Genomic DNA, 27,276 nt, shown 5'->3' on the forward strand with positions numbered 1-27,276 from the left:
AATACTATAGATCGTATCTTAATGTAACGTATTTCAATCTAATAGATCATATTGCAATGCATTACGAAGTTTATGATGAATGAACAATGTACAACATAAGTTATATATCTTATTTTGTATGTCTCTTAAGAGATGAATGTGAATGTCCAAAGATGATTGTTTACACAAAATTTTCTAAGTTCATAATGTTGAGTAATACTTGAAGTAACTGCAGAGCTGATAATCAACAAAAATGTTTTGATGACGGCAAGATGGATGGCCATAATGGCTGCGAGATCTTATGTCTGTAAAACAGGAAGCACTAAGACTGTTTCATATCACTTCTTCAATTATAATCATCACGAGTCAACTCATCATGATCTATAGTGTTCATATTACACCAATTGCATAGCGGTATCTGGTTTATTTTTCTTCTTCATTGCTCCGTATTCTAGGATACTGCCCCGTTTTTGTTGGTACTGCATAGTCATATTTGGGATTCTGGGAGTTGTATTCCAGTGACATCTGGGGGCCCAAGGTTAAGAAACCCTGATCTATACTGTTCACATTAAACTAACTGCATAGCAGTATCTGGTTTATTCTTTTTTCTTTATTGCTTTGCATTCTAGGATACTGCCCCCTTTTTGGTTGTACTGCATTGCTATGTGTCCTTAGAGTTGTAGCAAATTTGGTTCAAATTAGTTAAGCAGTTCACAAGTTAGCCCACTTGTGCCTCCAAAGTTTGTGTGTCACAAACTATGCCATTGAGGTTTCCCTGTGTGCCCCTACAACTACAGCAAATTTGGTTCAAATTAGCCCACTTGTGCCTCGAACGTTTACACATCTGCCATCTTGAATTGGAGTGGATGACATCATCACAAACTATACCTTGGGGCATACTAATGTGTCCCTATAGTTTTAGCAAATTTGTTTCAAATCAATTAGGCAGTTCACAAGTTAGCCCAATTTCACCTCAAAAGTTAATGCATCCACCATCTTGAATTGGTTAGTCAGTTCACAAGTTAGCCTACTTGTGCCTCAAACGTTTACACATCCGCCATCTTGAATTGGGGTGGATGACATCAACACAAACTATGCCATTGAGGTGTCCCTGTGTGTCACTCACTACAACTGTACCTACTTTGGTTCAAATCTGTTAGATGCTCCACAAGTTAGCCCACTTGCACCTCAAATGTTTATGTGTCCACCATCTTGAATTGGGGTGGATTACATCATCACAAACTACACCACTGAGGTGTTATTATGTGTCCCCACAACTGTACCCTATTTGGTTCATATTGATCTTGGTGTTGTGAAATTGATGGGGGGGGGTGTTACACACATAATGCTGGGTGATATCATAAGCCTACTGGAAAGTAGGCTAAAAATGTGTCGCCACCACCTTCAGTGAATGTGAACAAGGCACATATATCACTTAAGTACACTTCCTACTCAGTGATTCTCACTAGCATGAATGAACGGTCTACCTTGTTAAAGATCCATGGTGAGGGTTAAATACGTGTAAATGATCACTTAATATTGCAGTAACAGAGTAATGTACTTGCATGTATGACTATCTACAGTAAAAGTCGTAACAAGGTAACAGCCAAAAGCAAGAGAGCATGCAATAACATTATTTACCTGTTTTTCCAAACAACAGTTTGGAATAATATGTTAAAATAATATTATTTAAAATAATATTTCTAATGCAAAGAAGGAGCACTCAAAATATAAATGCACTGAGAAAATAGAAGATGAGGTAACATAGGAAGCTGCCATATACTGAGTCAGACCCTTGGTCCATCTAGCTCAGCACCGTCTACCAAGACTGGCAGCAGCTTTTCCAAGGTTGCAGGGAGGAATCTCTCTCAGCCCTAACATGGAGATGCCAGGGAGGGAACTGGAACCTAGATGCTCTTCCCAGAGCGGCTCCATCCCCTGAGGGGAATATCTCACAGTGCTCATACATCATCTCCCATTCATATGCAACCAGGGCAGACTCTGCTTAGCTAAGGGGACAAATCATGCTTGCTACCACAATACCAGCTCTCCTCTCCTTACTCACACCTTTTCTTTCCCCAGTCCCTCTTCCCCTAAAGTAGTGACCAGGACTTCATATTTGCCTACTGCAGTACTGATTAATAGACTAGGAAAAGAAAAGGTGGGAGTAGTCAATGTAATTACACCTTTAGTCTGAGATGCGGTGGCCGTATCTTACCAAAAAATGTTAAAATACCACAGTTATGTGATTTGTATAACACGGAACTAAAATATATTGGTTTTTACTGAAAATAAAATGGAACAGGATAAGTTAGCCTTACCTGCAGCCATAACTTGTTATTCACTGCATCCCTCCCTGTAGCGATGCACTGAAATGTAGCATTCTGGCCTGCATTGACCTCCACATCCCCCAGCCTCAAAAAATGAGGAGATTTATCTGTATAGGTAGAAAAAAGTAACAAGATGTGCTTACAGACACAAGAGCCCATATATTTCTCTGAAAAGATACAGATTACTACCACCTTTGGGTAAAACTAATTTTTACATGAAAGAAAATAATTGTTTCAGCTCAAGGAGGAGGACCAAAACAGTTTTGCAATTTTCTTTCCTATCACACACATTCAGCTAGAGCTTGTCACACATGAATTATAACAGTGATTTATAATAAACCAAAACATAAAAGGATATGCAACAGAAAAAAGGTCCAAAACCTCTCTGAGTGAATTCCTATTACATCCTAGCCAGCAACATGAAGCCACTGCATTAACATAAATAGTCAGATTTAATTAACTGTATACAGCACTATTCAGTGTAATGTAAATGTTCCTGTCAATACATATCACCTGCACCACTAAATGCAGTAACAGTTGACCCACTGAAAGACCTATTTCATACTACCACACTGCCTCAAGGAAAGCTCAGTGACAAAACCATCCATGTGAAATATTATGGTCTGAGTAAGGCGAGAGAAGCAATTGAGGGATATATATGCCACATAGCTCTCACACATTATTCTCCTAATTACCTGGGTATAGGCTAAGCATCAAGGGAAGCATAGTTTATGCTTAGCAAGCGAAACAGAGCTATCCAGCTCCGCTCTGCTTGTTACTGAACACACCTCCAAAATATTGAAAAATCAAGATTCACGCATGCATCAATTACCAGGAACAAGTGCAATATTTATAGTATTATGGATCCTGTACTCAAGGACATCATCACTGATTAAACACAGATAGGAGAAGCTGAGTCTTATATTTGCTGCTGTAATCAATTCATAATTAAAATGGAGGTAAATTTTCTGAGTCCATGGTTAGTAAAACAACATCTGGTTGCTGGTCCCCCTGGCCACTTGTCAGTAAATACTGAACTTTCCTTTTGCAAGGAAAAGCAACATCTTAACCTTTTTGCAAGGTTAAGCAACATCTTCAAGCATATTCCTTCAAGGAATAAAACAGATTCTCTTGATCATTGCCTGTCTGGCTATTGATTTAGGCATGGCACTGAAACTGCTTTGGTCAACCATCTTTTTCTAATATCAAAAAAAGGACAAATGCACCCTACTGATATGATTAGGTTTTCTTGTGCAGCTTACTAACACTGATCATGAGACATCAATGGAATCTACCTGGAAGGTATTTACTGAGCTCACAGATAGTGCTGATGAGTAGTTACTTTTTTCTTCCCAGAAATGTCCTCCAGAGATTTCACAACCGTTTCTTCATGTCTCCTCTCACATTATGCAATGTTATACCACATGAGAATATTCAGAGGCATCCTATTATTTGTCATTATTCCACTGATAGCACACAGCCATACCGCTACCTTTTAATTAGGGGCGTAGCAAGGTTGAATTGGGCCCAGAGATGAGATTTTAAAATGCTCCCCCCTCAAAGTCCAGGGCCTTTGCACACCCCAAGGATTTAAGTCTGATATTTCAAAATAAGTATGCTGCCTGGAAATACATTTCACTGAATATACACATGCATGGTGTAGTGGCTAGAGTGCTGGACTAGGACCGGGGAGACCCGAGTTCAAATCCCCATTCAGCCATGATACTAGCTGGGTGACTCTGGGCCAGTCACTTCTCTCTCAGCCTAACCTACTTCACAGGGTTGTTGTGAGGAGAAACCTAAGTATGTAGTACACCGCTCTGGGCTCCTTGGAGGAAGAGCGGGATATAAAATGTTAAAAAACAAAAAAACAAAGAAAACCACCAATATTTGATATACATTGAATACTATATATTTGTGTTACTTTTAATGCCTAGAACTCACTAGAAACACTAATTATTAAAATGAGCCCCTTGATGCAGATTAGCAAAGGAGACTCTCAAACATGCAGTGTGAGCCTATTTATGTTTTCTCAGAATTCTGAAAAAATTCAGTAAAGTTTGATTGCAGGAGGTTTTTCACACGGGACTTTTAAAGCCCTTTAACACATCTCCTCTGGAATGGAGATGCTGCATTCACATGTTGGCCAGATTTACCCTGAATTCCCTGCGAGTTATTGGGGAGCAGTTCACACACAATTCAGGTTTTTCACTGCTCCTGTAGTCTGATTTATATGTGGAGTAAAAAACAACAACACTATTTTGCATTGGTTGTTTGGGACAACTTCAGTTTTGCAGCAAAGCCTCCCAGTAAACTTGCAGAAAAGCCAGCTGTGTCTAAAAGTCTCAGGTAAGTGTGTGGAGTATTGCAGCTTCAGGCAGCAAATCTAACCACACTTAGCTGGAAATACATTTCACTGAAACCTAAAGGACTTACTAGCAAGGAAAGCATGTCTACTTAAAAATAAACTCCATTGCATTCAACAGTCTGAGATCTTTCCCTGGTAAGTGCATATAGGATTCCACATGCTCAAGGATGTAAAGCAAACCAAACTAATTTGTGCTCCCAGCATATTTTGCTCCCTATAGGAGACCAGTAAGTCCCACTGAAGCAAGAAAGATAGGTGGGGAGAAACAGAGAAAAGAGCAAGAATTAGCACCATCCCTCAGGAGAGAAAGAGGGTAGGGGGAATGAGGAATCTGCCTCTTCTTGGTAAATTTTAAGATAGATGAGACATGTCAGGGCTCAAGGAGCTCCTGAAGTTATACCCTAGTCTGTCCTAAAAGTCATTCTCCCTGCTCCCCAATGTGGAAGTAAGGCTGGTTGTGGTCTCTCACTATACTGAGACAAAAACCACTCTCTGCAGGTGCTCAGAAGTAGGGTCATCCTGAGTGGGGTGTGGGGCTGGAGGGCAAATCAGCATGTGCAGGGCCTCCTTAATATTTCATATCATTACAGAATCATACTGACTGATGACATATAGTGTAAATAGTGTGAGTGAGGGTTTTGGACATGTCCAACCAGCTTAGCATTCCTAAAGAAAAATAAAATAAAATAAAAGCACAACACATGCTTCATAGTTCTCGCTCAGACCTTCTGGGTTGCAAAACCACTTGAACATAAGTGCATTTATGAATGAATGAATGAATAGTATTTGTTCCAGAAGTTTTTGTAATTTTCTGCCATGAAACAAGCCGCTTACAGGACTTTTTAGATAGTTAAAAAAAAAAAAGCCAGCATAATTTTCCAATCTGTAAATATTCAGAGACTTCTCAGTCTCCCCCCACCACCACCTCCAGCTCATATCAAAGCCCTACAGCAAGCAAACAGGGGGCAGGTTAACCACAAAAAGGAATTCACATTCTACCCCCATTACTGGCAAAGGCTGGCTAGCTGGGCTGGGCAGAGGGTCTGAAGAGAACTGTGGTGGGTAAGGGCAGCCAGCACTGGCCACTCTGCCTGCCTCCTTCCTTCCTTCGGCACTAGAGTTCAGGCTTTAGGGAGGCCTGCACGGAGACCTCGCTGAAAGCTCCGCTCACCCACCAATCAGCTGAGAGAAGGAGCTCTAGCAGTTTGCAGGCTGCTTAGATTGCTGGCCAGGAGGGCAAGTAGGAGAGAGGGCGAACAGGGCAAGGGGGACTGGCTGAGTGAGGGGCCTTGGGGTTAGGCAATGGGGAGTCATGTGACATGTCTCGGGGGGGGCTCCAAAAAGTGGGCCCCCCAGACAACTGTCTCCCCTTGCTTGATCGTAATTACGCCCATGTTTTTAATTCAGCTTAGATTCTGGTCTTAGTGCATATCTATGCCTCTGTCCACTGTAAGAGACTGGATACACACCAGCTAATTGCAACTAAATCCCTTCTTGCAACTTCAGGAAGATAGGATACACAAAATAGGAGGTCCTCTTATGACAGCAGTGTCATATACACTGCCAAACCTAGAAGCCCTGGTTGTGACCATTTCTAGAAGGTCGTGCTGACTCCACTGGGTAGTAAAGTTGCCACTATTTTGTCTGATTCAGACCTAGTGATCATCATTTGTTTCTTTGCAATCTCAGGAACAGACTAAAAGTATGGGCACAAAACAGAATGTTGCAGTATATCCCTAGTGTGCATGTGTTGCCTGAGCATGGTGAAAGTTTTTGACATCTTCTTCAGAAGCAGAAGGAGTTGTGACTAGTGTCCCCTGTAATGGGAATTCCCAGATGTTGTTGACTGTGAATCTATTCTCATGAGGAGCAGAAACCGGGCTAAGGGATCCCGGTCCGGTTTCTGATGCTCATGTGCACTAATGGGAGCAGCCCGGCTCCTGGAAGTGGCTCGGCGGCAAGCCCGCTTACAGAGCCCACTGCTTAACCTGGGTTTTAAAATGGGTTACTGGATTGTGTGTCTGCCGTGGTGCGGTGGGCACACTCGGGGAGGGGGATCCCAGAAATGCACCACGAACTCCATCACTGGGACTGGGGGGGGGGCAGGATGCTGTGCAGTGGCATTTTCCTTCATCCGGCCCCCAGAGCTGCTGGGTGAGGTGCAGGAAGGAGAGCTGCCGCTGGTCTGTGCCACCTATCTGCCCACCCAGAGTCCTGGCTGTGATCGTCTGTGGGGAGCTAAGGGCTTTCAGGCTTCCTCCCCACAAAGGAGGGTAGCCTTCTCACCGCTGTTCCCTCTAAGGAGTGTGCACGTGCACTCACAAGTTTTCTGATGTCCGCTCAGTTAATTTTAGACCCCACTCGGGTTGAATAAGGAAGGCCCCATTCTGAATGCATGTGTGCACACAGTGCCTTGAGACTGCCACCCAGAACAAAACTCATTCCGCACAGAGATGGAAGAAGAAAAAATTAGAGGAAGCACTGCTTCTCACAGGATCATGAGAAGAGCTTCTATAACTTCCAGCATCTCCAGCTGCAATGGCCTTTGGCTGAGGATCATGGGAATTGTAGTCAACAACATGTGAGAATTCCTGTCACAGGCAACGCTGGTTGTGACTTTCTTGAGAGTATATAATTCAAGCTGAGAAATGTCCTGCTCTTTTTGTTAAAACCCTCCTTTAACATTCCACTCCAATGAGTTAAACTCAGGTGAGTGGGGGAGGGGGGTTGGCCTGCTTAGGTTTATTAATTCAGATTTTTGTGAAACTGACATATATGCAGGTTACCCCAAGTCTGCCAGTACCTTCCTCTCACTTACAGGTGCTCCAGTTATGCATCCATAACATTTCCAGCTCTTTCAGAAATAAATAGTAAATACAATTTATAAAAGTCTGACTTGGACAACTTCTTGAAAGCATCAGCAGTTATAAAATATGAAAGCCAATCTCCCGACAGGTGGTTTGATCCTGGAAAGCACATTTTCCACTGCTCCATACATACTAACTCCCTTAGGAGGACAACTTAACAAATGCGCTCTCTTGATGATCTCATCCATGAACAGTTAATTGTGGCAAGGTATTCCACTAATGATAACAAAAGAAAATTAATTCAGTATTTCAACACATTTTCCTCCTCTACAAAGTTGTAAAATAAAAGCTACAGAAAGAGAGAAGGAGAAAAGATACCAAATGGTTGGATGGCAAAAATAGCAGTCAGACAATATTGAACCTGTCTTGAAAAGACAGAGAAAAATGCTACTCTTAATCACTACTTACCACAAGGGTAGCTCAGAACCTGGATGTCATCAATGGCAATGTAGCCATTTCTCCCATCTGAGACTTCAGCTTCAAATATTACCTGTCAAAGAGAAAGAAAATGTTTACAACATTCATTACAACAGAATTCCCAGTGTGCAGATATAGGACTGAACTTTTTCATTAAAACCAAGCTTTCTGCAAGATTTCATTACTGGATTACATCACATTCGTCATTCTTTATTTATGCAAATATCATCTCTGAATTAATACTACTTCGCAACTCATGTTCTCTTTTTGGCCCAGCATATATAAAATCTTGAAAACAAATTCAATTATTTTCAAGTGGGCTAGACCTCTCCTGCAAAGAGTGCCAGCATCATGATACTGCCTGGGTGACAAGTCCGCCACATTTTCTGCCTCTGCAGCTTAACTGAACACCACCTTGACAGCGCAACTGAAAGTGTAAGATTAATATGCTTCTGGGTATCTTGGTTCTCCGCTTCTGTTAAGCAAGAGATAAAAAATGTTACACAACAAGGAATAAAAGCACCAGTATCATACCTCCTCTTTTGTCTTACCCAAAGCCATTTAAATAGAAGCAACAATGGAATATATTATGCTATAAATTGATAAAGCCATCTCTATGTCCATTTGAATACTGACCATAAACCAGACTATGGTCTAGAACAGGGCTGCTCAACTTCAACCCTCCTGTAGATATGCTACAACTTCCACAATTCCTGGCTATTGGCCATTGTGGCTGGGGATTATGGGTGTTGTAGTCCAAAAACAGGTTAGTGGGGTTAAGTTGAGCAGGCCTGGTCTAGGAACTTCCAGGGCAGAGAGGGAGAGAAGGCACAGGTGTTGGGACTCTAGGACCATTGCACTTTTGCCTGAAACATAACCACTCTAAAGTTTTACTGAGCAGAAACCCAAAGACGATCTAACAAGTTTAGAGGAGATAATCAGATTCCATAAGGCTGAAGAGTACTGCTAGACTTGCAGTTCATTAAAGCTGCAAGGGACACAGCATATATAACCTCACAGGGTGAATTAAATGAATAAAATTAACCAGAATGTAGCCCGATCTGCGAGAACTGTAGCAGGGTACATAGGAAGCTGCCTTATAGTGAGTCAGGCCACTACTTTTAGAGTTCTAAAGTTCACTCCAAAGGCAGAACCACTTCTGTTTTCTTGCTTCATGGATCTGCCTTTGATTGGCTACCTGCTGCCACATAAGAACAGACCTGCTGGATCATGTTCATGGCCTATCTAGTCACCACCCTGTTTCACACAGTGGCCCACAAGATGCCTCTTGGAAACCAACAGGAAAGAGGTGAGAGTATGTCCTCACTCTTGTACTTGCTCTTGCTCCTCTACAAATAGTACTGAGATGCATTGTGCCTCTGGGGCTGCAGGCCTATAGACATCAGACTAATAGCCATTGATAGACATGTCCTCCATGAATTTGTCTAAAACCCATTTTAAAACAATCCAAACTAGTGACCATCACCACATACCATGGCAGAGCATTCCATATATTAATTATGCACTGTGTGAAAAAGTACTTCCTCTTGTCAGTCCGAAATTTCCTGACCTTCAGTTTCATGGGATGACCCCTCCTTCTAGTGTTGTGTGTGTGTGAGAGAAATTTATCTCTGTCCACCATCTTCACTCCATGCATAATTTTATACACTTCGATTATGTCTCCCCTTAGTCACCTCTTTTTCAAACTAAAATGGCCCCTCCCGCACCTCGATCATCTTGGTTGCCCTTTTTTTCACTTTACCAGTTCTACAATATCCTTATTAAGATACGGTGACCATCTATATGAAGTACTCCAAATGTGGCCGCACCATAGATTTGTATGAAGGCATTATCTTATTAATGTTTTCATTTTCAATCCCCTTCCTAATGATCCCTAGCATGGATTTTGCCTTTTTCACAGCTGCCTCACATTGAGCTGACACTTTCAATGAGCTGTCCACCACAACCCCAAAATATTTCTGCTGGTTAGTCACCAACAGCTCAGATCTCATCAGCATTTATATGAAGTTGGTGTTTTTTGCTCCAAAGAGCATCACTTTACACTTGTTTACATTGGAACGCATTTGCTATTTTGTCACCAACTTCCTCAGTTTGGACAGATCCTTTTGGAGCTCCTCACAGTCTGTTTTGGATTTCATTATCTGAAATAGTTTTGTGTCATCTGCAAATTAGGCCACTTCACTGCTTACTCCAACTTCTAGATCATTTATGAAGAAGTTAAAGATAATTGGTCCCAGTACAGATCCCTGGGGGACCCCACTTCCTACTTCCCTCCATTGTGAAAACTCTCAATTTATTCCTACTACCAGTTACCAATCCACACATGAACCTGTCCCCTTATCCCATGATTATTAAGTTTACTCAAGAGTCTTTGGTGGGGAACTCAGTCAAAAGTTTTTTCGAAGTCCAAGTATACTATATCAACCAGATCACCTTTATCCACATGCCTGTTTACACTCTCAAAGAACTCCAAAAGGTTTGTGAGATGAGGCTTGCCCTTGAAGAAGCCATGCTTGTTCTCCTTCAGCAAGGCTTGTTCTTCTAATTTTGTCCTTAAGTCTGTTTTCTATTAATTTACCCAGCACAGCTGTTAAGCTATGTGGACTGTAATTTCCTGGATTCCCCCTGGATCTCTTTGTGAAAATTGGAGTTATATTAGATACTTTCCAGTCCTCTGGTACAGAGCCTGATTGTAGGGACAAGTTACATATTTTTGCTAGGAGGTCAGAAATTTCAGATTTGAGTTCCTTCAGTACACTTGGGTAGGTGTCATCTGGCCCTGGTGATTTGTTAATTTTTAGTTTCTCAAAAGAGTTTACAACATCTTTCCTCCTCACCTCAAATTGACCCAATTCTTCAGCCTACAAGCCTGAGAAGCTCTGTTCCAGAAAGGGTATAAGGTCATTATCCTCCACCATGAAGACAGATACAAACAACTCATTAATCTTCTTTGCAATCTCCTTATCCTCCTCAATAATCCCTTTCACGCCCTCATCATCTACAGGTCCAACTGGCTCCTTGGCAGGTTTTCTACTTCTGTTATATTTAAAGAAGTTTTTGTTATTCCCCTTGACACTTCTAGCTATATGCTCCTCAAACTTCTTTTTGCATCCCTTGTCTCCTTGCATTTCTTTTGCCAGAGAGTTTATGTTCCTTCCTCTTCTCTTCATTTCGGCAATCATCATTTCTGAGATACATATTGTCTACATAGGACAACAGACTTATATGCCTGAGATGTCAAACGTGCAAGGAGGCTATATTTACAAATGCCCTCAAAACTTTGATATGTTAATGAGTCTATGGATGTTTAATGGGTCTTTGATATTCATTCATTCATTCATTCATTCATTCATTCATTCATTCGATTTCTATACCGCCCTTCCAAAAATGACTCAGGGCGGTTTACAGAGAGAAATAACAAATAAATAAGATGGATCCCTGTCCCCAAAGGGCTCACAATCTAAAAAGAAACATAAGATAGACACCAGCAACAGTCACTGGAGGTACTGTGCTGGGGGTGGATAGAGCCAGTTACTCTCCCCCTGCTAAATAAAGAGAATCACCACATTAAAAGGTGCCTCTTTGCCAAGTTAGCAGGGGTATGGCAATGGTTCCATGAACTTTCCAAAACTCTTTCCTTTAACAATTATTATATTAAAATATTCTAAGGTTCATAATATCATTTTGTGCCCATGAAAAGTAATCACACTTTATATATTATAGTTGGCATATACTCTGAGTACAGAGGTTGTAATTTCTTGCAACACACCATTCTTATTGACTGAAAATAATTTTTTTAAAGCTATCACTGCTAGGACTCTTCTTCTAAAAGAATATTTGCTTTATATACTTCAAAGATCAATATTTAGTTCAATACCAATAACAGTTTGGGACATATAAAAGAGCAACACAACCACTGTTCAAAAGGTTTACCAGAAAAACAATCACACAGCATGCACAATCTCACCTTAATATTTGGAAGAATCTATCTTGCCACATAATTTGAGGGCTCTTTTTGGAGGGGAGGGAGGGTACAGAATTTCTATAGAGATATTTGCATTATCTCTCAAAACTCATACAAGATCTGCCTGCATCTGTTGTTTCATTCTCTGTTTCCAATATCTAGATAAGTGTTATTTTATGAAAATGGAAGTGTCTCTTACAAGTATCAGTGTGCTTCTACTTCTAGCAACCAGCGAAAGCAAATCTTAACTGGTTCCACTCCCAGAAAAGCTGACCCTACAGCACATACAGAAAATAGCTTAAAAGAAGTAATTAAACTTTCATCTACTCTTGGGACTATTTTGATGTTACACACATACAAAACAAAAATTAATAAGCACATTATTTATCTTTTCTTAAATCAAGAAAGAAATCAATCCTCTCTCTGTTTTCACAATATAGGGACCATCATATTCTGTTAGTTTTATAAATAAAACAACTTAAGTGAGCCAATGACACCATGAACAAGCACATTTTTAGCTATTTACCCTTTACTGCCAGTGTTGCTACAAAAAAGTATGTCATGTACAAATGCACAAGAGTGTCCAGAATCAAACCTGCCTAAATTTGACTCTCTCTCAAAACCACACTTATTCAGTTACCCAAATAACTGTTCATTGGTGTTTCTAAGGAATAAGGATCTATCCACTGATTGACTTTGGAACAGCAGGTCAGTTTCCAGTTCAAGAAAAAAACCAAGAAAACGTCCTCACATTCCCACAATCTCAATATTTTCATCATTCCAGTTATAAACCCTGCATTCTAAGAAATGTATTGTTCAGTCTGTCTGTGCTTCCACGGGACGTATTTTGCTATGTAGACTACAATAATCCAGTATTTCAGATTCATCATCAGGAGTTCCAGATACTACTTAAAGTAAAGTTACTACTCTACAGAGGCGCTCTTACCCCCGGACCTTGGGGCCCCAGCCAATGGCCTCCAAGGTCTGGTGGGGGGGCCTCCAAAGACCGGGATGACTCCTGCCGCCACCCCACACCTGCTCCACTGTGAGTTCCAGCAGTGCAGAACCACAACTTTTCTGAACTTTTAGCCACCATGTGTGGGTCCATCCGGCCCAGTGGCCCTTGAAAAATGTGAGGCGCACCTGCACAGCACAACTAGATCATCGCAAGCCCGTGACGTCATGGGCTTCCAACGATATATTTGAACAGCGCAGGTGCGCCTCTCAGGTCTCCAAGGCCACTGGGCCAGACGGACAGGCCCACCAGCAACTCCACCCACCACTCCCATGGCAGTGGGAGGCCTTCTCGGTGGCTAAAAGTGCAGAAAAGCTGTGATTCCACACATTTGGGCCTTGCGGCAGCGGAGGAAACCTCATGGTGGCAATAGCAGCACTCCAGGCACCAAAATCAAGCAGGTGTGCCACTGCTACCCTATCAAATATATTGTTTTAATTTTCATCAATGGTCTACACTACTTTTATGCAATTAATTTGCCTTTTTAACATACAAATCAAGACAGTCTCTATTTTAATCAACACTTTTAGTTCACAGATCTGCCTTAAGGTAGAACATGGTATCTCACATCCCTACAGCTACATTGAACAGGGCCCTTGCAAGGATAAATACAGTGAATTTCAGCTACAGTAAAAGAGATAAAGGAGATAAATGCCTATAGATGACAGACATTAAACTATTCTCTTACCTACATTGTAGTATCACTTCCCCACTGGTAAAACTGTTCAGGGTAAAGGCTGACACAATGTGTGGTACTGATGGACATGGAAGACATTGATGCTGCTGCTGTTGTAGATTTGTTTGCTCTAGGGAACCAGCAGAAGCGCTACAAAAATACTGTATTTATTCCCATTCTCTCAAATGGGAAAAACTGTGCTAATGCTTGTAGAGCCATTTTATTCATTTGTTTACTTACTTATTTAAATCTATCTAAACTGCTTTGGGAACTTTTGTTGAAAAGTGGTATATAAATATTTGTAGTATTCGCTTTTGTAGAACTACTGCCAGTTCACTACAGTGGTGCCGCTGCTTCCAGGCCTACAGCAGCACAAATGTTTTCCATCCCCTGACTAATGTGCATCATGTCAGCCAGTCCCTTTTAAATTGCTCCCTTTATACCGCCAGAGGCTCTTTGCTTTTTTTAAAGTGATAGCAGGAGAATTGCATTCACTATAACAGAGAGATTTTGCAATCAAGTCACACACACACACACACACACACACACACAGTGTTATGTAATATTGGACCATCCTGGATAATACTGTTCCTGCTCACAAGATTAGGAAGGAAATCTTGCCCACAAGATCTGATCATGGACATCATGGCACCCCCCAGCACACTTGGGGAATTGTTAATCCAAATGTCCTCTCTACATGCACACGAAATACTTCTTTAATAAGCACTTTTAGCACATGTACAAGGGCCATTTGGATGGAAACCCTCTCCCCCCGATAAAGGGATGTGCCATCCCATTAATTGCATGGTCAAGGAACTGTGACCAGACTGGTACAGCTACATGGGCTCCCAAGTTCCACCATGCCTTTACTCTGTGTTACCTTCAGCTGTTTTGAAAGGAAGATTTCACCGTATGCCATATCCCTAATGGCTCTGCCCCGCCGTTCAGGCATGATTGAGTCAATGGAGCATGTATTACTTTACTGTGTATTTTATAAATATATATGTTCTCTTCTTATTAGTCAATTTTGTTACACTATCCAGGCCAGCCGGATGATTTTTATGTAAATCTCCTTCTTGCTGCTTTCAAAAGCTGAGATTACCTATTGTGTGTCTAAATTCTGTGCTACTGCCTGCTATTTTAGGAAACAAATGGTTAGCCCTTATGTCATGTAAGGTATATGTGTTATATGTGGTGGATGGTTGGTAGTCCTAGTATTATTCATTATTATTTAGTATAATTAGAGTACAGGCAAACCTCAGCATTCATGGACTTCACACCCACAGTTTCGCGTATCCACAGCTGGGAAATTGGCACCCAACCTCAGCATAAGCAACAAAAAAAATCTGCAAAAAGGGGCTCACTTTCACATATCCATGGGTTATTTTGTGACCTGGAGTCATTTTGTGGCTCGTTTTGACCAAAAAAAAAAAAAAGCTCAGACAAGATTTTTAATGGAAATTTAAAAAAATTGGTACTTGGGGGGCCCACAGACTATGGTAGGGCATTTTATTTTGCATCCCCGCTCCATTTTTACTTGCAATTTTTGGGCCTCCAGGAACCTAATGGTGGGGAACTGAACCCCTGAAAATAAAGAGTTCTTCCTGTACTTCAGGTTGTACTGCCTGTAACTGTTAATTGTTGTAATTGCTGGCTGGTTGTAAAATGTAATAAATGATGATGATGATGATGATGATGATGATGATGATATATGGCTTGTTGCTTTAAAAAAGAAAAGTGTTGTAGTGGGATATACTAGAAATATGATCCACACTGAGGCTTTCCTGAGAGAAGGGACTAAGTTGCTTCTGGGATGAGAGAGAAGAGGGAAAGAGTGCCTGACTCTCTGCTGAAAGAAAGAGAGAGTCCGTCTGCTGAGTCTCGCACCACATGAAGGATATGGAATGGCAGTGAGCCCTTCTGAGGGCTTTCGGGCAGCTGCCCATTGATGCTGGCTCCTTCTGATGGACCTGAAAATGTCTAACTACACGTTCAGGAGATAGATACTGATAAGAAAGTTTCAGTTTGAATAAATCTTCATAACTGACATTAAAACCTTCATACATAACCAGGTCATTATGGAGTCATTACAATATATGAAGGTTCCTTTGGACCAGCACTTCAGTATAGTTGCTTTCCACTGCTCCTCAACTCAGGTCTTATCTGCAGAAAGCATATAAGCATCTTGGCTTTTGTTTAACTTTTGTTTGGTGCCCGGGACTTCTTTGTTATGAAGCAGAGGAAGAGGAATCAGTTGAACCTTTACCAAGCAATTTAATTGAATTGGAGCATGAAAAAAGAATCAGGCAGAGACAGATAGCGAAGTCAGGGTCAAAATGTGCTTGAACTACCCAGGAAGACAGTCAAACAGAGAGCCAGAGGCAGGGTGGCACAAGGCTGAATAAGTCATTAGTCTGATAGTGCAAGGCAGTCATTATCATGACTGCAAGCTGCCTCAGAGACAAAGGGCAGAGCGTGGAGTCCATGGACTGCATATTGCCCTAGAAAATGTCCTTGCTCTATGAGGCTTGCCTAAGCCTGGTTTGCAAAAACACAGGTGAGAAGATACCAGAGATGATAGCTAGGACAGCTAGGGGATACCATTACACACACACACACACACACACACACACACACACACACACACACACACACCCCTCATCATCTTCCAGAGGGCCTGTGAGATTTGCTCTATGAAAAATTTCCGTTAGTTTGCTCTATGATAAATTACTACATTAAGAAAACAACCTTTAGGGTACTACCAGCTTCTCTTGAAATCTGGGTTCAGTTCTACATACTGTATAAGGCATACTTGTGCTGACAAAAGAAAAAACCACTTTTCTTGGGAATATTCTGAGACACTTCAGAGGATCCAAATGTACCAAAGCTAAGTGTAGATTCTCTGCTCTTCTCTGGGCTCAGGAGAATAGTGAGGACTTCTCCATATTGTCACTATTGAAAGATGTGGTCACTGGAAGAAAATACATTTTTGGACCTTTAGGTTTGGAATTCTAACAGAGGTAGGGAAACTGGTTTGGTAGACACTTAAAAGGGAAAAAACTACAAAAAAGGTTTGTGGCAAATATGCTTATGGACATTATGGTAATTTGATCTTCATGAGGACATATTTTTGAATTCTTAAGTTTTGAATTAAACTGTAATGTTTACAATAAACATGCAAGGTAAATGTGGGCTCTAAGGAGAAATAAATTGTAAGCACGGGCATGCAACAGATTGGGAAAGGATTGTTGATCATATGGTGTATGATGTAACAAAGAGGTGGAAAAGAGTTTAGATTCAGAATTTCAGAATTTGGAGGCACAAGATATCACTCCTACAAAAAATGGCTGCATTAGAAAACTAACTTTTAGGCTCCAACCAGCTTCTCTTGAAATATGGATTCAGTTTTGCATACATGCAATGTAGCATGTTTTGTGCTGACCAGACAAAAAAGTCCCCCCACCCAGACTATTCTCCCCTGCAAGGCTCCAGTATATATCATTAAGAGGAGAAAAGCAGATTCTACAACTGGCCAATATCTAATTGCCCTTAACATTTCAGCAGAGCATTCAACTGGCAAATCTTTTCTTTCTGTCCAGCCACAGGAAAAGATGAATTCTTGCTAGCTTAATTATCCAGAGCTTGAGCTCAGATGCAGGTCAGTTCTAATGCTTGATGTCAAGAACAGGATACAGAAGGGACTGCTGTTACGACAATATGAAAGCCAACTTATGCTTTAGCTTAGGAATGAAATGAGTTTTGCCCTTCATGCTGTTTTCTCTCGACTTCATTTACCTGAAATCCTGATCTATACTCATCTAATTCTTGCAATTTCAGGGCCATTTCTAGACTATTGGTTGAATTACTACATGTAAAACATAGCTTAAGAATAGTAAGGATAAAAATTTAAAAAACATACTTTCTTTTAAGAGTTCTTTCCTAAACAAATACCAAAAAAACCCCACTGAATAGTTGCCTTACTCAGACAGCTTAAACTCTTCAGTCAGATGCTTCAAAACCATTGATTAAAATGATAATTGAATCGTTGTTATTGCATGGTTACAGTTTGGATGGGAAATTTTCACTAAGTTTTGACTTGCATGGACTTGGATTCAATTTAGCAATTTGACATATTTAGTACATAAACCTAAAAGAAAAAGTATACCATGTTAATTTTTCATGCTGTATAAATACCTCAAGAGTTTATTCCCAGTAGCCTAAGGTAGATGAATTGCAATTTTTGATCCTGAACAGAATTAAATCAAGTACACATAATAAGGTTTAAATGCCATTTTCAAACAAATTCAAAGCTTCACTTTGAAATTATTTCTAATATATAATACTTGTAAACATTTTAAAACATGACGATTCAATAATATATGCTTCTTTATATTGCATTTTATGAAAAAATGTAAGTTTTTTCTTATGCTGAAAAGCACACATAGTGCTTCCGATAAGTATGCCAAACAATATAGTTCAACCGGCCATATATTGATTGTTATTAATCAATTTTATGGAACAGATTTTTAGAAATTGACATTTTGGACTGAAAAATAAAGAAAAATAATGGAAAGTTTTCCTCCCTGCTCTATTACTGAGTTCAGCTCAAGAACTTTATCACAGATACAGCCACCATATGATAAACCTTATGGGAGCCAGTTGGAGGGCATAACTTAAGTAGATCAAATTTTATATGACTGGGATGTCCCAATTAAAATCATTTAAAGACATTCAGTATTAGGTTCTTATGCATTTTATTTTATTTTAGTGCAGCTGGACATTGGATTATGTTCAGCTGAAAGATAAACTGATGACAAATGCACACAGGATTTTCTTGCAGAAAGCACAGTTGACTGATTAAATGGAAAACTACACACATTAAAGAATGAATACTAGAAATTACACAATGGAAAACTACACACATTAAAGAATGAATACTAGAAATTACACTCATGTTTGACATTTCAAATAGCTTATGAAAAGGCTAAGATCACAGCCCGAAGAGCGTTTACTTGCAAATTTTTCACTTACAATGGAAAAAATTGAACCCCAGACAATTTTGATATTAACATAAAGCTACAGACACACACACAACATGCACACACACTCTCTCTCTTCCTCTCATTCTAGATTTCAATACTATAGGGAGTTTTAACAGACCATGAAGGCGGCGGGGGGGGGGAACCACCTATTCTCCGCATGTTCAATAAAGATAGCTGATCCAACAGCACTCACTTCTGTCCTTCCTTCAAAAGGGATACAGTCAAATAATGCAATGGAGGGCCTAACCAATAAATGCCATCAATCAAAACAGAGGCTTGATAGTGATTCAGCCAATTCAGCCATCAACAATGACAGTAAGTTCCTCAGCTCCTCTATCACAAGCATATGCACACACATACACATTTGAAGAACTGTACATATAGACAATACTTGCAATACATGATATTTTTAGACAGAATACTTCCTGAAAGGGAGAGATGGGAAGGGATGTCTCAACATGTATTTTACCTAACCCACAAAATTTTGTTGACATAATAAAATGAATCTCCCTTGTGAAACTTGCAGATAATTTTTGCTTAGCTAATTTAGAAACCATGAAAACATAATTACTTCCATGTGAATGCTTAAGTAATGCTGTAAGGCAGGGTTTTCTGCTGACAGAGCCCCAGAGGATTTTTAAACACAGTAAATCAAACACTTGGGTGGAAGATTTGTAATCTAGCTTTCAAAGATTTGCTAGTTAAGAAACTCATACATTTCTCCTGAGAACTGAAAACTGAGTTAAGTAGCCATCTTGTTCTTAAACCAGAATTATTGTAAATAGGGTTGGTCAGCAAGTGTTCCCTCTTATATTTACCTGATGAACAACCAAAGAGATCTTGCTGCATATAACATAATTTTCTCAACAGGGGTTTAAAGGATCCAATTGATACTACAAATGCATTCTCCTGTTTTGTCCTAGACCATACATTCTCCCATGAGATCACTCACTGATGCTGATGGTGCTACACAATATGTTTGGCAAGTGATTTTGGCAAATACACCCTAATTAGCAAATTAGCAAAGCTAAACAAGAATTTAGATAACCTAACAAATGAAATTATGAGCATATATCTTCAGATGTGAAGACTGTAGCTACACTCAAGAGAGTGGTCTATAATCAGAGTCATACAAAGGGATGAAAATTAAAGAAGTGCATATTTTTCATTTTGCAACGTAGCATGTTTAAGTACATTTTTGAAACAAACTTTTGTAGAAGTGAGTACAACTGACTTTCTCACCCAGTTCACACATACACTTTAACTGCAGTTAAAGCTGTCACAGTTTGTAACTGTAGTACAAACTGCGCTACAGAAAACTGCTGTTAGGGGTCTAAAATTAATTCCAGTTTGCCCCAACAAATTCCGATTGGAACCTGATATTTTCCCATAACTTGCCCATAATTGCAGTTAAGCACCCATTTCCAAACTCCAGTCATAGAGGTGGCAGTGTAGACCCACCCAATGACATGGCTGCTCCATGCTTCCATGCGGCTGATTGCTGGAACTGCCACACCCCTCTTGTCAGCCCTGCAGCGATGGAGTTGCCAGACAACAGGGACACCCCCTGTCCCAGACTGGCCAGCCCATCAAGCTGCTCAGCCACTTGGGGGCAACAGTCATGGGTGTCCACAAGCACAAACCCCCCAAATGGCAGCACAAGCAGGGCACCGTTTCATGACTCCAGGAGGGAGAAGTCCAAAGGCAGACCCAAGCAGGGAAGCTGGAGCAGCCACATTCTGCTCTTTACACAGAAATTCTGGGCCCAGCCCCTTCCAAAAGTGGGAATATTTACTCCCTAAGCGTTACTCATGAGAAGAACTGCTGATGGCCATGGACACGAAATGTATAATATGGTACTCCCATTGCCCTTCTTGCCCGCATGTCTATGTGCTCAGATGTACCCTTTACGGTACCCTGGAACAGCTACCCTATTCTCCAGCACTGTCCAGAGAGTGGGAGGGGGATGTCGCCTCTTCTGTATTTGAATACAGTGGGAAGGTGAACCAGGAACCAGGGGTTCTGAATGGTAGAAAGGTCCGTGCCTGTGTCCAGCCCTCCACCAACACCACACACACACCAGGGTGAAAAGCAAGGGGGTGTCTAGGTGCTTACAGGTACAAACAGAGGAAGAGTGTGGGGAGGTTTGAGGGTATCTGCTCTATATTTCATAAAGAAAGGGTGGGTAAGTGGGGCCCAGATACTTCCCCGGGGGAGGGCGGTTAGAACCCCTGGTTACTCATGAGCAAGGCCTTGGTTACTCCTCATCAAAACATTATGATGAGGGGTGTGGTGACTAAATGGCCACAATGCTCAGAAAAGTGACCCTCCATGGGTGCTCCAAGTACAGCTGTGTTGGGGAGCAGTGGGCAAGGAGGTTCCAGAGACTGCTTTCCTGCTTCCGGGGCCAGTGGCCGAGGTGCCCGGGAAACCAGCCCCCTGCCTGGCCATTCACACCTATGCAAAGGTACACGATCGCCAGCAATCCCTAAAGTCAACACCAGTCCTGGTGTCAGGAGAGCAGAGGAAAATGCCCTCTCTCTAGATTCCCCACACTGCTCATCTGCATAGGGTGCGCCGATGGACCAGGACCGGGACCTTTAAAACCTGCGTGAATGTACTGGGTCCCACAGCCATGGGCTACATTCACTCAAGTGAATGGCACAAGGCTATGGCACATGGATTGTGGGGATGTACTCTGGGGTACATGCAAGGCTGCGGGGAGATTTGGGGAGAGGGAAATAGTTTTTCTTCTTCTATTTTTCAACAGCCGAGGCCCCACTAGAGAGGGCCCCCTTGGAAGCCTTGGTGGTTAAGTGGCCAGCTCAGCTCATGAGCTTGCAGCCCACAGGTGGGGTTCACGTCTTAGTGGGCACAGGCATATCCACAACAGATTGGTCCTCTCATGAGAGTGTGAGCCTCCTGGGCAGCAAGCTGTTTGCAGTGGCTTAGTGATGGGTCTGGCTGGAGTGCTTGCCTGGGGTCTCCCCTGGTCATGGAGGAACAGACCCCACCTTTGCCCGGCTCCATCTGCATATCCCGTTCTAGTGAATGTGGGTTCTCCCCTCCTGCAATGAAAGCCGGATTCCATCACCCACCATGCCCGCAATCCTCCCAGGAATCAGAGTTTGTGTGGTGCTTTTGGGGTGCGTGGCCATGGCTGGCAGAAGTGGCACTAACATTGCATTTAAAGGGCTTTCAAAGGCAGGTGGGGTGCTCTGAAAATGCACAATCATGCTCGGCAAGTCCAGCAGGAGATTGTAGCCAATCATGGCCGAGTGACTGATGCTTTGCCCACAGTCTGGATATAGAGCTGGCTGAGAGGCTGAGCAACAAGCAGGGGCACTCCTTTTACTTCGCTTAGTCTAATGGCGGTTAGCTGTATGTCTACGGCGCAAACAGGAGTTTGGAATTTTAATTCCAGTTAGTGTTAACTGCAGTTAATGTGTACATCTGAAAGTGGAATTTTTCAACAGTGATACCATGCAGATGACTATTTTACCATGCGTGCTGGCTGTTGTGCAATGTAAACCACATGGCAGCACAATACACAGTAATACAATGCAAATGACCAAGCCATCCCAGGGAACTTTGCAGGACTTCATTGGCTCAATAACAACGTGAAACATAGAGTACTCTCTCTCTTGTCAACCTACTCACATCTATATTTAACAAGCTGCACATGAAAAGCAGTTCAGTAATCATGAAGAATCCCCCAGATCATTTAAAGAAAGATGGCCAGCTTCTATTCTATTATCCAGACAGTGGTCCCAAGGGCCAGAAGTAGATTTTGCTGCACACCCCAACTCCTTCAGAGGTGGTTAGGTTTTAAATATTTGAATATTAGCACCTGGGCCATCACCCAAAAACAAAAAAGTTATATTTAAGGGACAAACAAGAAGTTCCCTTAAGCATGTCATTAACAGATATTCTTAACAAATTTCCTAGTATTTAATAAAAAGCAACTGTGAATGATCCAGAATGAGAAAACCCTGATCCAAAATACACTGAGGCATGACGGGCTTAACTCTTTCTCCTCCCACTGTTTTCTTAACAATTGTTCCCTGTAGCTGCTATATTAATTGCAAAACAGCCATTATTGTGGCATACAGCAGCTCTATGACATCATGTTTGGTGGGGAAATGGCACAAAAGAAGAGAGATAACCCAATCTCATAGATCCTGTCTGAATATATGAAGCTTCCTTTATTCCGATGTTGTTTACTCTGATCTTTTCAACCCTACTTGGATATGTTAGGGACAGACCCTAGGACCTTCTATATGCAAAGCTAAGCTTGCACTCCAGTAATCAGCTACAGCCCTTTCGCTGAAGAGCCTCCCTATGGTTGCTGTTCTAAAATAAGAGAAGCTTCCTGGTTTATGCTTGTTTGTTAATGACACAAGTAAGGGAATGTATAGATTAGCCCACAATGAGTGGCTACATTAATTCTGTCATATATGCACGCTCTTGCTCGCTCTCTCTTCCTAGGCCTGATCTCCCAAGGGCAACCAGCTGCCTATCTCTGATTAACAATGAAATCAACATATCATTTGGCAGAATAATGGAAGCTGTCCTAATTTAATGAAAAACTACATTACAGCACTCTTCATTGTGGGCTAAATTAAAAGGATCAGTTTTACATGGTTTTGGGATTTCAAGAATGCTGCTTCAGATTACATTGAAATCTAGACCTCTCTGGACATGTTATATTAGTTCAAGTCTATTTTATGTAGAGCAATCTTTTGTTGCTTTGAGATGGAGGGGTTATCAGGAATCAAACCAGACTGCTGCAGCTGAGCCCAGAGCTTATTCTGCAGGGCCAACTTTGGCATCAAAAACCATTTCAGTCCTTGTGGAAGGGCCTCAGACTTGGGAACAACAATGGACAGGCAAAAAGACAAGAACCTGTTCCTGGCCTATTTCAGTCAGCCTGGACTTACATTATATGCCGCACCTTAGCTATCTTGTCCTACGTCCCTTGATTTGAACCACAGCCATCAATTTGGAACCTTTATACATATTTGTCCATGTCTAGACCCTGAAGAGATGAAACACACTCTAGTCCCAAACCTGCTAAGGCCTCCCTAATCCTTGTGAATTAAAAAAAAACAAAAACTTAACTGACCCAGAAGCTACCAATGGCTCAGTTCAAACATAATGCTTCTGATGTTCAAATCACAGTTTTGGATTCAGGAATGTGCCATGAGTTCAATTTGCAAGTTTACCTTCTTCTTTGCTATAGCTATTGTTTATAGTTATCTCTGTATCTGGGTGATGGTTAGTGCTAACCGCAATTTCCTGAAATCATGGATTGCAGATCAAAGTACGTTTTGACATAATCCTGATTATTTATAACCAAAGTTAGATCTGTTGCAATTATAATACTAGAATTTAGTAACAACAACAACAAAACATGTAAAGGAACAGCACTTGACCAAAAAAAAGTGGGAAAGAGGCTACGTGAGAGCCCAGAGGCGCTCTTATCCCAGAGGCACTCTTACCTCCACAGCCCCTGGGGGGGGGGCAATCATCTTTAATCTGTCCCTGGTGGTGTGGTCGCCCAGCCAAGCATGATGATGCTTAATTTGCAGGGAGAGTGGCCTCCAAAGGACTTTAGGTCCAGGCTCCAAGATTTCCTAGGTGAACCTCGGTGAGAGCCCACAGCACTTTCTGGATTTACGAATCATGGTTGGAACTAGAAACATTACATCTGAATCAAGCTTTTCAAGAACTGCCACTCTCTCTTTTTCTTTTTTCTTTTCTTTTTTTAAAGTAGCACTGCAGCCTGGTGGCCCCTAATTGAGTCACACATATGATGACTGCACTGGGAGCAGAATGACATTAAAGTAAAATAACTGTATGCTACAACTGTGTGCTTCAAAAAGGTACCAAGTGCCACATGTCTGCTTTTCCTGCTTTCTGCTGTAAATCTAACTCTCATATATGCCATGTCACAATACATCATTTCAAGACAAGACAAATAAAATTAAGGACTATTGTGTTAAATATTCACCAAAAGAAAAGAGCTTCTCAAAATTGTATCACAGTAAAGTGTCTCTGGCTCATGAGAAAATGATCTGAGAATCTGAAAATATAATATATTTTTAAAAATTGCTCTTCTGAGATTCCCACCCAGGTCCATGCAGGTTTCTTAAGATAAAGTGTGCTGTTAAGTCGATTTCTACTCCTGGCACCTACAGAGCCCTGTGGTTTTCTTTTGGAGGGATTTACCATAGCCTCCTCCCGCTCACTATGAGATGATACTTTTTAGCATCTTCCTATATTGCTGCTGCCCGATATAGTACCGGCGGGATTTGAACTGGCAACCTTCTGCTTGTTAATCAAGCATTTCCCCGCTGTGCCAAGATACCAAGACACAAATTTCCGGAGATGGGAAAAGCCTATCAGAAACACAGCTTCCACATTCACGACTTCGCTTTCTTGTTAATATGATGATATAGCCATCACCAGCTATCACCACCAGCTCCTGAGAAAGAGGAGGTTAGCCACCAACTTCATGGACTAATCATTCATATGCTGATATGAGATGGAAGAGTTGAGGAGAAGGTCACATCTGATCTTCCCTTGCAATTGTCTGTGCTTCTCAGGGAGGTTCCTAACATTACAAACCATGCTACAGAAGCCAACATTTTCTTCTTCTTTTCTGGACTCCAATGGCTGAACATTATTCTGCTCTGTTTTTAGAATACTTCCCTATTCATTTATAAATCAATCTAGGGTGAGAGCAAAGTGATATAAAAATTCATGCAACACTTAAAGCAGCCCAGAACATGAACAGAGAAACAGACTCCCCATGAAAACTGGGGATACTGTCAAACAGTTAGCTTTGCTTATTACATGATGGTAGGTAGGCTGCCTTTTCCTTTAGATTTTCAGATGCATGACTACCATCAGGACGTTTCATGTGAGAAGGGGGATTTTTCGCTTCTCTCATTAATGACTTCCCTTCAGAAAGGAAGGGACTGAATGATAATCTGGGTTTTCATTTTTACCAGTTGAGGAGAAAGCTTGAAAATGTGACTCCAGTGAACACTAAATGACAGGCAGGACAAAGCAAGCAAATAAAATCCCCAGAATGATCTACAGCAGAACACAGATCAAAAGAATTCAGGAGATTTTACAAATCTTTCAAATAATCAGTTACATGGATCAAATGATTCACACATGGCTTGGAATCAGTCCAATCAACAGTTCCTAATACTTAATTTAGAGAGTGGGATAATCTCAAATATATGTGGGTGCATGCTTCATTTCATCAGGTCTGATTCATCATTTTTAAATGCTTGAAGGAAGCAATATTAAAAATTTGGACTTGGGAAAACATTAACATTCCCAAAGGTAGTAATTATATTTTAGTTTGGCAGGACCAAACTCTCCTCCTCCCCCCCCCTACTAAGGTCTTCTGGGTGCTTCACATCTTCCCCCTCCCTTCTCTGTTGTTGCTTTTGTTTAATAGGCAAATCAGGCTTGTATGGATCAGTAGCCTGAAGAAAAAATGAACAGCTTAGAATTTTGAGAAAGAGCAAAAAGAAGTATAAAAGAGAATCCATCTCTTCTACCACTGCAAAGCCACAGTTTTAAAAAAATGAAACACCAACTAATATAAATATAAATTAAGACATTTTCAGAAACAATGGAAGAGCTCTACTTATTCAATAAATTTTCTAAATTATCTGTATCTGCAAAAAGACATCTTGAAAGCTAGCCCATTCAGGGTCTTTCCTTTCAACATCACACCATCATGCAGGAGCTCAGAGGCATTGGTTGACATCCTGTCTAACAAAGCATACATGTAAAGAGGGGCTGTGGGGTGCAACTGGTGCCCAGACACAATTCCCCCAGACATTCTGCCCATGCTCCATCAGAACTCTGGAAGAAAGGCAACGTGAGTTACACGTTTCCACTCTTCTAAGACACTTCTGGAATGTGGGCAGAGCAGGGAGGTTTCTCATGTTTGTGCAACAACTTACATGTAGAGGGACTGGGGAAGTCATGTCCCCACACTCCCTCATTGCCCAAACACTTTATTAGGATGCCAGCTACTGTTTTTATTGAAAAACAGTCCAGGACAAAATGCTGACATAGAAACAGGTTCCAGGACCTGGTCAAGTATAAGGTTTTCTACAGTACTGATTATTTATTTTATAAATATTAGAATTTTTACACTTTTTGACATTTCATGGAAGTTAATAGAGAATTAAAATATAAAATGTAAATGCAAATTTAAAATTCATGCACAAATGTCTATGGTTGTTCTCCAGTGCAAACCTTGGTTCCTTTGTGGAAATGATCATATTCATTCAGAAGTTATTTGACACATGAAATGATAGGAACATTACAGATTCAAACATAGGGACTTCATATCTATCTATCATATTTTTATACCACCCAAAACTTACGTCTCTGGATGGTTTACAACATGATAAAAACAAAAGTAAAACATTAGTTAAAAACAAAAAATTTAAAACACAACAATTTAAAATTCTAAAAGCAATATTCTAAAACAAAATTAAAAACAATAAAAACAATATCAGTTAAAAGCCTGGGTGAACAGATGAGTCTTTAAAGACTTTTTA

The 27,276-nt window shown here is 41.0% G+C and overlaps 1 protein-coding gene across 19 annotated transcripts in view; it reads right to left on the reverse strand.

The window, feature by feature from the left end:
- Positions 1-27,276, reverse strand: part of PTPRK (protein tyrosine phosphatase receptor type K) — a 630,811-nt gene that overhangs the window by 329,779 nt on the left and 273,756 nt on the right. For all 19 annotated transcript variants that reach the window (XM_053285989.1, XM_053285978.1, XM_053286049.1 and 16 more), the window contains exons 4-5: positions 7,953-8,034; positions 2,301-2,416 (exon numbers count right to left, since the gene is read on the reverse strand). In XM_053285989.1, the coding sequence (XP_053141964.1) occupies positions 2,301-2,416; positions 7,953-8,034 (198 nt within the window). The remainder of the gene's footprint in view (positions 1-2,300; positions 2,417-7,952; positions 8,035-27,276) is intronic.

This window comes from Hemicordylus capensis, chromosome 1 (genome assembly GCF_027244095.1).
Source record: "Hemicordylus capensis ecotype Gifberg chromosome 1, rHemCap1.1.pri, whole genome shotgun sequence".
NCBI classification, from domain to species: Eukaryota; Metazoa; Chordata; class Lepidosauria; order Squamata; family Cordylidae; genus Hemicordylus; species Hemicordylus capensis.